Source organism: Stegodyphus dumicola, chromosome 5 (genome assembly GCF_044657685.1).
Source record: "Stegodyphus dumicola isolate Sdum_Otavi_A_Nest chromosome 5, ASM4465768v1".
NCBI lineage: Eukaryota > Metazoa > Arthropoda > Arachnida > Araneae > Eresidae > Stegodyphus > Stegodyphus dumicola.
Genome location: NC_140772.1, coordinates 73,170,385 through 73,184,316, shown reverse-complemented (window position 1 = coordinate 73,184,316; position 13,932 = coordinate 73,170,385). Strand labels below are relative to the sequence as shown.

The 13,932-nt window shown below is 31.1% G+C and overlaps 1 protein-coding gene and 1 long non-coding RNA gene across 7 annotated transcripts in view; one reads left to right on the top strand and one right to left on the bottom strand.

Moving 5' to 3' along the window:
- Positions 1–13,932, bottom strand: part of LOC146997140 (uncharacterized) — a 269,052-nt gene that overhangs the window by 29,218 nt on the left and 225,902 nt on the right. The gene's annotated exons all lie outside the window — the stretch shown is intronic.
- Positions 1–13,932, top strand: part of LOC118188568 (RIMS-binding protein 2-like) — a 481,985-nt gene that overhangs the window by 265,498 nt on the left and 202,555 nt on the right. For 5 of the 6 annotated variants that reach the window (XM_085816767.1, XM_085816768.1, XM_085816769.1 and 2 more), the window contains exons 11-14: positions 4,462–4,645; positions 6,688–6,846; positions 8,933–9,028; positions 9,571–9,669. In XM_085816767.1, coding sequence (XP_085672893.1) covers positions 4,462–4,645; positions 6,688–6,846; positions 8,933–9,028; positions 9,571–9,669 — 538 coding nt within the window. The remainder of the gene's footprint in view (positions 1–4,461; positions 4,646–6,687; positions 6,847–8,932; positions 9,029–9,570; positions 9,670–13,932) is intronic. The other variant, XM_085816770.1, reaches the window with a different exon arrangement.

The window sequence follows — 13,932 nt, the reverse complement described above, 5'->3', positions numbered from 1 at the left end:
TCTGTTACATGCTGTGAAAAATTTAAATTTACTCAACCTGAATATTTGAGCAAATATTCTTCCAGAATTCAATGGAGTAAATCAGAAATTCAAAAGGAATTCCTCTTCTGCGTTCTGTGTAGTTAACGAAAGAACTGACCAAAACTGAGGAATTATAAAAAACGAGAGAAAAATCCTATGGAATATCAAATACAAGAGTCTAAAACAGTAGCCGAAAAAATTGCAGTTGAGTCTATTCTGACAAATAAAGAATTCAAAAGCAAAAAAAGCAATTGTTTATCAAATCTCGCGATTTTGGCAACCGAAAATCAAACCAAATTATGATCAAATTATGACAATTCCAAGCATTTATTTGCAGAACAAAAGACTTACAGTGTAAAATTTTAATTTTCGTTACTAATTCCGTGATATTTTAATAGCGTTAAGGCCAGTAAGAACTTAAAATTACTTATGGCATAGGAAGTATGAAAAACAAGACTGGAAGTATGAGAAACAAGACTGGAAGTATGAAAAAAAGACAGGAAGTATGAAAAACAAGACAGGAAGCACGAATACTCTCATTAATAGCCCATATTCTGTATAATCATTTCAGAATACTTCCTTTCGGCAATAGCCCATATTTTGTATGCAATGGTTCCCTTAGTGGCTGAGCACTAGTAGTTTGGTCCGAGGGTCAGGTATAGGTGAATGGGCTGGCTGTATGAGTATTCCCGTGATTTTCTCCGTGTGTGACATAGCTAGTTTTCCTTACAAAGTTTTCCACGAGATATTCCTCCTTTTCCATGCAGAGCCTAATGGCGAAACACATAGTAAATAATCAGACAAATGTCCTCAGCAGTGGCCGAGTGATTAAGATCGCTGTATACTGGTAGTTCGACCTTGCCTGGGTTCAAACCCAGGCGAACGGGCTGGCTACATGGTTTGTTTTCGTGGATTTCCTCATGTGTAACATGAATACAAGCCAGTTTCCTTTAAAAAGTTCCTCCACGAGAGCACCTCTTCTCTAAGCAGATACCAGTCAGTCTTCTTAAATTTTTTTTCCACAAGGCATTCCTCCCTTTCCATGCAGTGCCTAATGGCGAAACACATAGTAAATAATCAAACAAATGTCCTGAGCAGTGGCCAAGTGATTATAACCGCCTAATACTGGTAGTTCGACTTTGCTTGGGTTCAAACCCAAAAGAACGGACTGGCTGCATGGTTTCTCTTCGTGGATTTCCTCATGTGTAATGTGAATACGAGCCAGGTTCCTTTAAAAAGTTCCTCCACGAAAGCACCTCTCCTCTAAGTAGGTAGCCCTGCTGTCTTTGCGATATTCATATAATCTAACTCGACCTAATTTAACCAGTAATGCAATAATAGGGAATAGTGAGAAGCTTAGGGGTTGCCCATTGTCCATAGAATGGAAAACGAATGGTGGTGAGGACTGGAGGGTTGGAAGCATTCAGGATTAGAGTTAGGATTAGGCTTGAATCCAAAAGTAAGCTCACCAGAAAGGCGATTCTCCTAGGGCTGGGACGAATTTCTAATTATGTAAATTCATTGTTTTTTCTTTTATAGCAAAAAAAGGGGGGGCATGTTAAGAATTTAGTATAAAATTGAGCTTAGGTTTTTACCTCAAACCCTAGCTATTTCTGTATTTATTAAAGAAATTAAAGCTTTTTAGAGAAACTTAAAGGATGATGGGTGAGGGCGGCAGTTTTAGCTTTTGCCCCACATCAGAAAAATCAAAGATCCGGCACTGCCACACATTACACTCATTGTCCAACATTTCCTCATCATGTAGCAAGTTATGATTCTGTCTTGGCCTGCACATTCACCAGATTTTTTCTTAATAGAGCATGTTTGCTATATGGTGTTGTATATACAGGTGCAACAAAGACCACCAGTGGCTGCAGCAGATAAACTTTGGCATTGATTTACAGCAATATTCAAAATATCTAGATTCTCTTCTTCAATATGTGTGCCTCATCCCATAGCATTGGTTGTTGTTACTACTCATTTTCATGCTCATTATTGATCATCGCATGTTCTTTTGTGCTATCATACCTGAAATTTCATTTTTGTATTAAAGGGAATCTATAATAAACATAATTGTGTTATCTTTTGCCCTTGCTCATGTTTTAGTTTTAAGAGTCAGCAATGTAGTTTAGCAGCAAGAGATAAATAAGCATAAATATTTTCGATGTCTTAAATTTAAACAGTATTTTTTCCCAATTAAAACTTTACAAGTTGTTTCAACCAATATATCAAATGTGGGAATTACTTTAGCACTTTGTGTGAAGTGATTGATTATGGTCAAGCAGCAGCTTCAGAAATTGGTAGTGGGCCAATAAAATCAATGTGAATAAGAAAATCTGACATCAGGAAGTAAAAATGCCAAAAATGGGTGATTTCGTATGCCTGTGTATCTTTGAACATTGAAATTTCTCATAAACCTTCATGGATTTCTTGATAAAAGTATCCATGTTAGGCCAAATTTAATGCCTGCATATACATTTTGAAGTGGCAGATATACTTGGATGTGAAAGACTGTGTATACTTTGGAAAGTGATAGGTTTAAATGAAAATGGAATGAAAGACCAAGGAACACTAGTTGTGAAATCACAGTAAAGATAAATATCTTCAAGAGTCAAATACTGTTTAGAGAATTTCAAAGAAGATTTGTAATTTAGCAATTGTTGTAGTTCAATGTCTGTAAATTGCATGGAAGCTAACTGTTGAAATCCAGAATGGATGAACGAGAAACAGAATCTACTTCTATTTGGGACAGCATGTCGGCAAAATATTTTACCTACATTTAATTTATAGTATATCAGTGAAAAATTGAGAGATATAATCAAGGTGTCTGAATTGTTTAGGAGAGCACTTTTCTGCTTTTTGTCTGAAAGTGAATGTTAGTAGTTTTTAGTCAGTAAGTATGGAGTTGCAACCTACTAACATATGCCAAAATTCATATATTTCCAACAGTTTACAGCCATATGTAGACCGTTTCCATTGACTGTTATTCAGTTTTAAAGAAAGGAATATTATTCTCTCCCATTCATCATTTTGGAGCTGCCATTGACCATTTTAGAGTTGCATGAGAGAGCTGCCAATAGCAACATCAAATGCATCAGTCCAAAGACTGATTTGAGCACTAGGAATTGGACGTCTTAAGAAGGTAACTTTGTCAAGAGCTTCTTTAGCTGTTAAAAATACCTTTACAACTTGAGGCCATTGGAGAGGACTTCAATCATTTTAGTTAGACAGAATGATTTCTTTTTGTTAGCATGGCGTTCGAGAAACTTCATTAAAGGGGACAAAATGTATGCTGCATGTGGTACAAATCTGTTAAGTTGTATTAATGTTGTTGGTCTAGAAAATTTAGAAACCGCATCAACTCAATCTGGAATTGGAGAAATTCCTTCTTTAGAGATTTTATATCTCAAGAATCTAAGGTAGGAACTCCAAATGTACAATGAGGGTTTTATTGTTAAACCATAATGATCTCGTCTTTTAAAGAAAGCTTATAGATGTTCAATATGTTCTTTATTGCTTTTGGAGGCAATCAAAATGTCATCAATAAATGCATATACATCCTTTAATACATCATCAAAAAAATCTTTAGAAAGTCACTGATGCATTATGCATAAACCAAATTGCATTCAAGTGCTCTGAAAAAGTCCAAAGAGTATACAGATAGCAGTTTTATGGACATCCTTGGGAGCTATCGGAATTTGATGAAATATTTTGACTAAATCTACACGAGAGATGGACCCATAAAGTTTCACGTTTCATTGCCATTTTTTAATCGAACATGGGCTTTTTTGATGCTAGGATACTGTAACTTAGAAAGTACTCCACTGCATACTATCCTGTAGAAAGCAGGACCCAAATATTAACCATTTTTTTCAAAATGTGAGGAGGGGGAACACAGAGCTTATATCCTTTTTTTCAAAAAATTAAACAGTCTTATCAAAAATTAATCAAATTTATGTAAAATTAAGGCAGAGTTTTTATGACTGTAATATGACTTCATGCTTACCCATTTTTGGTGCTAATTTGCACTATTTGGTAATAATGTATATGTGCTAATTGTATAATGAGCTCTATACTGATGTTAATTTTGTCTCATTTACTTAATTTTGGGGTGAAGAAAAATTTTTCTAAAATATTCTGTTAAGTTGAAAGCTGGATGGTCAGGCTTTTACTACATTATGAAATAAAATTAAGCAAAGAATCTAAAATTTAGAATATCTAACAAAATATTAATATATTTTCATAAATTGCATATTATTAATAGTTCAGTAGCTTGAACCATGCATTATAAAATTAATTTAAATCAATTTGAAGTTTTTTTGAAATGGCATAAAAAGAGAAAAAGCCTTTCTGAAACTTTTGGTTTTTCATATTTAAAGATCAGCAGCTGTTTTATTGTTTTAAAGTATTCTTGAAAGAACTAACCTATCTTTATTTCAGATTCCAAATGAAGGTAGCAAGTTAGACCAAGAAATGGATCTTTATTTGGTTGGAAGTGATACAATTTTCAGCTCAAATAGAAGTCATACTCTTTCATCATCTTTACCAGTATTAGATAATACAATGACTCGAAGTTTGAATGTGTCATTTGAGCCTTTTAGTTCTATTCCAATTACTAGTCCAGGTCTGTATATTTATTTATATATAGAGAGAGAAAGAGATATGTATGTATATAAACCAATAATTCATAGTAATTTATTTTAAGAAAACTATCCATATACTTTCCAAACTTTCCATCTCCAAGACACAGATATATATTATCAGATTCATTTAAAGATTATGTATATATATATCTTTATATTGGGTCATCCGAAAAGTTAAGATATTTTTTATGATAAGTACAAATGAGGCAATACAAAAATGTAAGAAACATTAAGTCACATAAGCACCTCTTTATTCTATGACTTTTTGCTATCTGTCTAGCAGCTGGAAAGTTTCTTCTTTTTGAACAAAATCTTTAGGTTTGTTCATAAATATATTATCGATATGCTGTTTGACAATTTTCAAAGAAGTGAACTTCAAGACATTCAGAAAATTTTGAAGTGACATGAAGGGATGAAAATCCAAGAGGGCAAAGTATAATGAATATGAAAGGTGACACAAGACATCTCAGCCATACCCAAGCAGTTTTGGTCTGACATTCATTGAAATGTTGGGCCAAGCACTGTCATGATAGAAAACTACACCTCAAATATTAGTCAGTTCTGTGTGCTTTTTCGATTTCTGCTTTTAAAACTGCCATATGGCAACAATATTTTTCTGAATTTATTGTCTATTTGATGACAATAATTCATAGCATACACTTCTTTCATAGTATTGTCTAATTTGATGACAATAATTCATACCATACACTTCTTTTGTTGCACTGTCTAATTTGATAACAGTAATTCATAGCATACACTTCCTTTGTAGCCCCATCATACTGAAAGCATTGCTTTTGCCTCCCTCTCAGTGTTACTAAAGGAGGTTCTTTTGCTTAACCCATGATTTTTTTTGTAACATTATTGTGTATTATCCACTTCTTTTGTAGTGGATAATACACAATGTATTGTTCTGTAATGAACTGTTACAAAAAAGGAGATTTTCTTTATTCTTTCCCTTCCCCAAGGAAAAAAATCCCTTACCAAACTTTAGGAAGCACATTCTAATCTGTTAAACAAAGGGGTACCAACACATTGTAGCAACTTAATATCCAGTCTTCTTCAAATTACCATGTACTTTTGAATTATATTATGAACTTTCTGGAATATTTAGTCTGTCTGATACTTCCCAAACTTGAATTGGGACTTGAATTTTCAGTGATAGCTTCTTTTAATAGTTCCTTGCTTGCAGAGAATGATCATCCAGAGTAGGCATCATTCTGAGTAGGCTGAAATTTTTATGCTAAAGCTTTTCAAACCACCTTTGAACTGTTTTGGCAACAAAACCACTTTTTACATGTATAGCACAAATTTTACGAGCAGTCTGACTGGTATTTTTGTTTTCTTTTTAAAAATAAAACAGCATAATATGATGAAAATGAAATTTTGGGTTTTCCATTCTTAGCACTGCACTGAAACAAAAATTATGCTTATCATAAAAGAAATTTCGCATAACTATGTAGTATGAAAATTGTTTAAGGCTGAACAATTTTTATTATCCAATAGGAAGTCCAGATGCCTTTATATGCCACTTCCTTGGTATCACTGTCATTTTCTGAAATAGAATTTTGTTTCTTTTTTTTATGTTAAGTCATTTAAGGAAAAACATGTAATAATGATATTTTTAAAGGATAATAAAACTGGTATATGGAGTCCAGGTAATTTGTTGTGGTTCAAGTGGCACATGTTTTATCTACAATTTTGTTGCCAATATGGATTGTACCAAATATTACTAAAAAGCACACTCACTCTGTTAACATTGTAATTTTAAGATAAGTATATTAAAGATGTATGGTTAGCAGTAATACATCAATTTCCAGTGCCACTGTTTTAGATTTTACTTTTTTCCTTAATGAGAAGAAAAAATATTGTGATTATTTTTAAGCTAAGTAAATACAGACATTTCTGGAAATAAATATAATGGGTTGCTTTGTTTAATTTTTATTATATTCCAAGAATGATAGAGAACTTAGCTACTTGTATCATATGTGTTATTTCTGATATTATGAATATGAAATTTTATCAGGTACAAATATGATATCTCCGGGCACAACAATATCATCATCATCACCTGTATCATCAAATATCCTAAGTTCAGCATCACATGAAATCGATAGAATTATAGCTCGCATTGAACAAGATAATAGAATTTTAGCTGAACTAGAAAGATCAAGAGCAACAGTTGGTAAGTCTGTCGTAAATATATTTTTATGCTTTGGGAAATGAAGCGTATTTTTCTAAACTGTAATTCAATAAATTTAAATTGTGTTACCATGGGGATGTGAGACTCTTCAAGGCATCAAAAAATTTTTAATTGTATTTAGTAAAACATACTTATGTGCGGTACTTTTCATCAGTTTATGAAACCTTATAATTGTACTAATATATAAATATATAGGTTTTAGATAAGAATATATAAATATATAGGTTTTAGATAAGAAAAATATAATTATGACAATATTCATGTACATAATTGTGCTCATGGTCTTTCAAACAGATTAAACTTCCATTAAATTCTTACAACTAATGTCATACTTATTAATCTCCAAATATTTTGCATAATGCTGCAGTTTGCTCAGTACTTATTAGGCTACTTCCGTCAGTAATCATTTATATTACTTGCAACTTATTTAAATTATATTTTATTTTAAAGCTCAAAGTAATTTTTTAAAATGTGAAATCTTGTAAATTTATTTTCTTAATTCTTTTTATCCTAAATTATTTCTATTGATTATGTTGTTAATTTACAGCATTTTATAAAAATAAGGCATAAATGGATTTTTATGTATTAAAAAAGGAGGGAAGTAAAGAAATTCTGAGTTAACTGTGAAGTATAAAACATCCTCTTCTGATGTATAAATTTAATTATAAAATTGTAAAATTACAAAGTCGTATTTTCTAAATTTAATGAAAAACTGAGTACATGCACATATTACTTACTGTATACAGGCTTGCAATACTAATAATAAAGTTATAAGTTTGAAAAGCAAAAAGATTAATATAATGAAAATTGCCATGACAATTACCTTCTGCAAATAATTCCCCTGGAAATAATCCATATTTCTGAGATTGTTTTATTAAGTGAATTTGAAGCTGTAATATCTCTATTTTATCAAATAATTTACAAAATTTACTAAAATGAAATTAACAATAACTTCAAGACCGGATTTATGTTATTGTAAGCCATATTTTAGCCACATAACTACCTATTAATCAAACTGGCAGCTTTTAAATGTATAAAAACATATATTCAGTGCTGATAATTTTACCTCGCCAGTACATTTTACTGGTATTCATAAAGGTCAAAATTTAATGCTGCAAGAACAGTCATTATACATGTGTGTTTACCCACATATATAATTCCAGTTCAATCACTTAGTTAAATAATCACTTAGTTTAATGAGTTAGTTGTTTTAGTGTAAAATACTTCAAATAAAGAAGATGAAGACTTCTTCAATTTTAACGAATTTCAAAAGCCTAAAATATAAAGATCTAAAAAGATTCTGTTTGCCACTGACTTAATTATTGTAATTTTGTCATATAATTTTAAAAAGAACAAGTGATAATAGCCTTTCATTTTCTTGAATAATGGACTTCTCATTAATTTTATTTATGATTTAAAAATTTTAATTAATGAATTATAGAATCCTATCACAATTTTCTAAAATATTGGTATAGTGTGGCAACAAATAATGCAATAAATAACAAAAAATCTGAACTAGAAAAATAAAATTATGTTATTATTTCTTTTCACTGATGCTTTTTATGTGTGTGTTGAAAAGTGTAAGATATAAAAGTTTTCTGCTGCTTGTAAAATTTTGCATGTTTAATTCTTCAAAATCTAAGCTCTGTCAAAGCCTTATAATTCTAATTTGCAAACATTTCTAGTATATTTATCTCAATATTTTATGTATGACCAATTAATGTTTCCTTTAAAGGAAAGGATAACTCATTTTATAACTTCATAGTCAAGTCCTGGGTATTATATAAATATATTAAAACTTTATACTACTTAACATGAATTATGATCAATGTATTTAAAGCCAAGATTTTAAGTGTTTATAAATTGACAAGCCTTCCTGATTTATATCAAATGTAGCTTTGTCTCCATTTTAAAACATCTAACATAAATTTTTATCAAATTGTATGATTTTATTTTAAATCATGAATCACTATGTCACTGAGATTATCATTTCTTTGGTCTAGCTGTAATGCTTTCTGCTATTGTTTATGACTAGTACTGTATAAAAAACTGAAATCTTTTTTCACAGGTTCACCTGTTTCAACAGCTAATCTTGAACGTTTAAAATCACAGTTTGAAGAAGACCAAAAACATTCAGGTGACATCACTCACAGATCTAATATGAGTAAGTATGGCAACTGAAGATCAACTAATTAAATACTGTAAAACTACTGTAATTTGTATTTTATAGAAATGGTTTGCTACATATCTTGTTCTGTTTTAATACATTCTTAATAAATAAATTTAATGTTCTTTCTGCATATAAATGCAATTGGTACTCAAATTATTGCAAGTTAATGCAGATACATTAGAAAGACTATATTAACTTCCTTTATAAGACAGCACGTAATATAATAAATGTAATAGTTTTAGTTTGATATGTTTGAAGATTCAAATTTTTTTTATGCATTTACAATATTTGAAAGCAATTTAATGCTTGAATTGCAAGCAACGAAAGAAGCAACCATGTTGATTACATGCATAAATTATTTTATTTGCAAACCAATTCACACTATGTAGTTTATTTTTCACTTGTATTCTCCATTTGCTTATGTTTCTAAGAAAAATCTAGAAGATCTATTTAAGTAATATTTTAAACATGCTTAAATCAGCTGTTGACACATTGTAAAAAATGTGCTTTCCTTATAACTGTAACTGTTTGGACAGAATCGTCTTTTTCTTCACCTGCTATTGACCAATTATTAATTGAATCTGAGAGGAATAAACAAATGTATTGGCAACTCCACAAGAGTAGGTATCCAAAACGTAAGTATTTAATCATCAGCCACTAGCGGCACTTTTGTTCCCATCTAGTGCCAGTAGTGCATTGCTAATTTTATGCTTAGCTTTTAATTTACATAGCTTTTATTTTATGTCTAATAATTTACAGCTAGTCATATTTGAGCTGTTTTTATTCTGTATTAATAATTAAGCATGAAATTTCAGTAAAAAACTATGCAAATTTTAAAGCTTGTATGTTAGAAATAAACCTATCTTTTTATGATTTTTATTATTTTTCTAACATAAAATTTAACAGTCTCATCTAATGAAGGAGCTGTTTCATTTAATGGCATTGAGATATTTTTATGAAAATGTCTTAATTTATTTCTGTGTTAAAATTTTACTGTTTTTCTGAGGAAATTAAAATTTTTAATAATCACTGAAAAACGCTTGAAGGTATAGAGTGAAGGGGGAATCTGATGGTTTTTATGATAGTGCTACTACAGAATAGAGCAAAAATATATGCAAGCATAATTATATATTAGAAGAATGTATACTGCAATTTTCTGAGGTTGCAAATTTTCAGTTAATTCAAGTTGGGCATGAAAATTTTGAAAAGCATGATGCAGCACAATGATATATCTGATACTAACTTTAGTTTAACAGTATGGTATCATAAGCTTTAATGAGGTGACAAGAAGGTATGTCTTGAAATCATAAACAAGGGAATAAGCAGCAATGATCTTCAAACAGTATTCACCAAAACTCTAATTAAAGTTCTAGCTGGGATTTCTCAGTCTAATGACTGCAGATTTCTTGCATGGGTCCAAAGTGATTGCTGCTATTACCTACTATATATATAAAATTTGCCAAATTAATGTTGTCAATTTATTAGGAAAATTATTTTGCAAAATTTTTGTGCATAACTCGAAGATTGCATTGATTGCAATGGAAAGCACCTTTACAGCTATTGCAATCTTCCAGTTGTGCTGTTTTATCATTTCTAAATTGTGATTGTATCTCGATCAATTACTGTAAATTCTCCTCTTTTTTCTATCAAAGCTCCTATATAAATTTCGCCCCATTCCCTTATCACATTGTTATGAAAACTGTCAGGTACTAATGTCCTACACTGTAATTAATGGCATAACGAATGAACTATAACCTAGCATTTATGAGCTTTGCCTAATTTACTAACTTTATATTTAATAGCTTAATTACAAACTTTTTGAATAAGTAATCATTCAAATTTTAAATACTGACTTATGCTGAGAAATGATTTTTAAGCTGCCTATCTTTACTACATGAATGAAGAAATTCTTTGATACATTTTTTTAATAAGGAAACATTTGTTTTTTATTCTTAATCTAGCATATTTACTCATTTACTAATTTTATATAAATTGATTTTTTTTCATAGCAAGTAAAAAAGTTTTATATTTAGGATAGCGCCATCACTCTACTAATATGTAGTTAAAATTGAGATAAAATATTCTAGGTTGGCATGCTGAAAACACATTTAAACACAGCTAAAAGGAGCTTTCACTCATCTGGAGCTGGAATGGCTGATTTTATCATGTTTTTTATTGCTCTCTGTTGTGTTCTTGTACTCAAAGAAGTTCTGAGAGTCTTTTCCAGGAAATTCTTTCACTCAGAATCAACGTCAAGATATTGAGAAGGCTAAAGGCCAGGTCTCTGTTGCAACACAACAATTTGGTGGAGATTTCAAACATATCTCGAATTTTGAGGTTGCTTTTGTGATGGGATCTGGAAATTATTTTGGCTTTGTCCCATTTAATTATTGAATGTAAATACTCAAAAAATTATTTAACCAAAGATTTGCTATTTTTGTTTATGAATTGGTTGGCAGAAAGTTTATAAATATTTCTTTTTATGCTTGGCAGTTCTTACTGAGAGTTTTCTAGATGTTGAACTGATGTACTGAATTGCTTGTTTCTGTACTGCGGATTGGGATAGTATATTTATAGAAAGCGTCTGTTTTGGCAATGTCAGATTTATTTTAGCAATTACAAACAAAAAGATGGGGCTGGAGTAATGGCAACTTTATAACCTTAAAAAAAAAAAAAAAAAAAAAAAAAAAAAAAAGAACTGATGTATGGGATGATTGAATAGAAAGGGAAAGTTCCAATAAGTTTAATTTTTTGTAATTTTTGTGTCAGCAACAACTTTATATTTTGAGAAATAACTGAAGAAGCTTGTGTATTGATTTTCTTGGTAATTTTTTTTCTGCAAAATTGGGAGGATATCTATTGTTTTTTGCAATATATTTTGTAAAATTTTGGTATAGAATAGAAATCTTTGGCACATCATAAGTAAAAATAAAAAGCAGTTGTTTTATGCAGGTGAAGTGGCAGAGTTATTGGGTTGCCAATTGGTGTGTGATAGCTTGTAGTCTGAAGAATATTGCCGATTCTTAAAATTAAAAAGTTTAAGAAATTTAATGCTATTGTTGACTTCTCTTTTAATCATAAACAGCAGGCTGGGGAAGTTTTCTGAAATAAATGAAAACAAAGCTACTTCTGAATTTAGCACAAATATATTATCAATAAACTTCTTTCAAAAAAATGAGTTTAGGAGAAATTAGAGAAAACAAAAATTTTCTGCATGGTTCATGCAAATTTCAGGTGATACAAGGATTTGATGTCAAAATTGATCACTTTTGAAATTTGTACACTAAATTGATTTTTAAATGCACACTTTATATGAGGTAGGATTCAAAAGTTCCTAGACTGAGTGTATAATGTAAAAAATATTATGATTAAATTGCAGAAACACATCCTCCTTCGAAATAAGACCCTTGTGCAACAACACACTTTTGCCAGCACCTGTAAAGCTCATCAAAGCATGTCTGGAATCCATTTTTGGCCATGTTCTTTAATTCAGCCTGCGATGCACATTTAATTTCATCTGAAGATTGAAATCGATGAACCTACAAGCATCTTGCCAGTTCATGAAATAGGAATAAATCGCAGGGTGCAAGAATAGGTGAGTAAGGAAGATGAAGCAAAGCAGTTTTTTTGTTTTCGTAAGAAAGTCATTGACGAGTAGAGATCGGTGAGCAGGAGCTTTCTGATGCAACAGCACCTATGTGACTGCTCAGCCCACATTTTTGGTCTCTTCTTTGGATTGACTCATGCAAATGACGCAGGATTTTGAGGTAGAGTTCTTTGTTCACAGTACATTCTTCAGGGATAAATTCCAGATGCACAATTCCCTGGATATCAAAGAATACCTCTAACATGACCTTTCCTTTAGAGCGATCTTGGCCAAATTTCTGCTTCTTTGGAGGTTGTGGTGATTTTCACATTGCCAGTGCTCTCTTGGTTTGTGGCTCCTATAAGAAACACCATTTCTCGTCTCCAGTAACAATTCTGCCAAGTAGGGAAGGATCTTTGTTAACAGCCAAGATTAAGTCTCCCGCCATTTCCATTCGAATTCCCTTTTGGTATATGTTTAATGTATAAGGAATGATGTGTTGGCACACCCTATGCATGTTAAGATCTTTAGTCAGTATCTGCTGATATTTGGCGTCTAATATCCCAACTGATTCTGCTATTTGGCAAATTATTTGCTACCTGTTTACGTGTACCACCACAGACACCTTTTTGATGTTTTCATCGGGGAGCGAATGAATTTTCTCATTTTCTAGATGTTAAATTTATCTGCAGAATATTTAATTTTGCTCCTCTCCAATAATGCAAGTGCCATTTTGTTTCTGATAGTGGGTACATAAATGTTCGCGACAATTTTGAGAAGTGTTTCTTGTTAATCTGCTTTGCATCATTTTCTGTCGAAATAAACTTAGAAAGTTATTTCTTGATATGCATTGGAATTTCTTCTTTGAAAGACTGGTAATGTTTTGTCATACTGTATTGGATTTATCTAAAGCAGCAATGTTGCTGTCGGTTTCTATATTTGAATCTGTGGAAGATTGCAAAAATTTGCTAACAGCATTTATTCTATTAAAAAAGATTTCCAAAGTGCATATTAATGAAACAAATTCATATTCATCTAGTCTATTAACTAATATAAGCACTTTTGATCAAGCCTTTTCAATTTCATTTGTAGATAATTTGCTAAGTTCATTTTGAATGTTAACTTAATTATCTTTGTAAGGCTTTTAATACATCAGCTCATGCAGACCATCTCGTATTTGTATGAGGTTTTTTAGTTACACATTTTTTAAATATTCTGTGAGTAATAAATGCAGAGCAATTCCCCCCCCCCCAAAAGATAACTTGAATTTTATTTTCATGGAAGGGGGGCGGAAAAAGTTATTTCTGTCCAT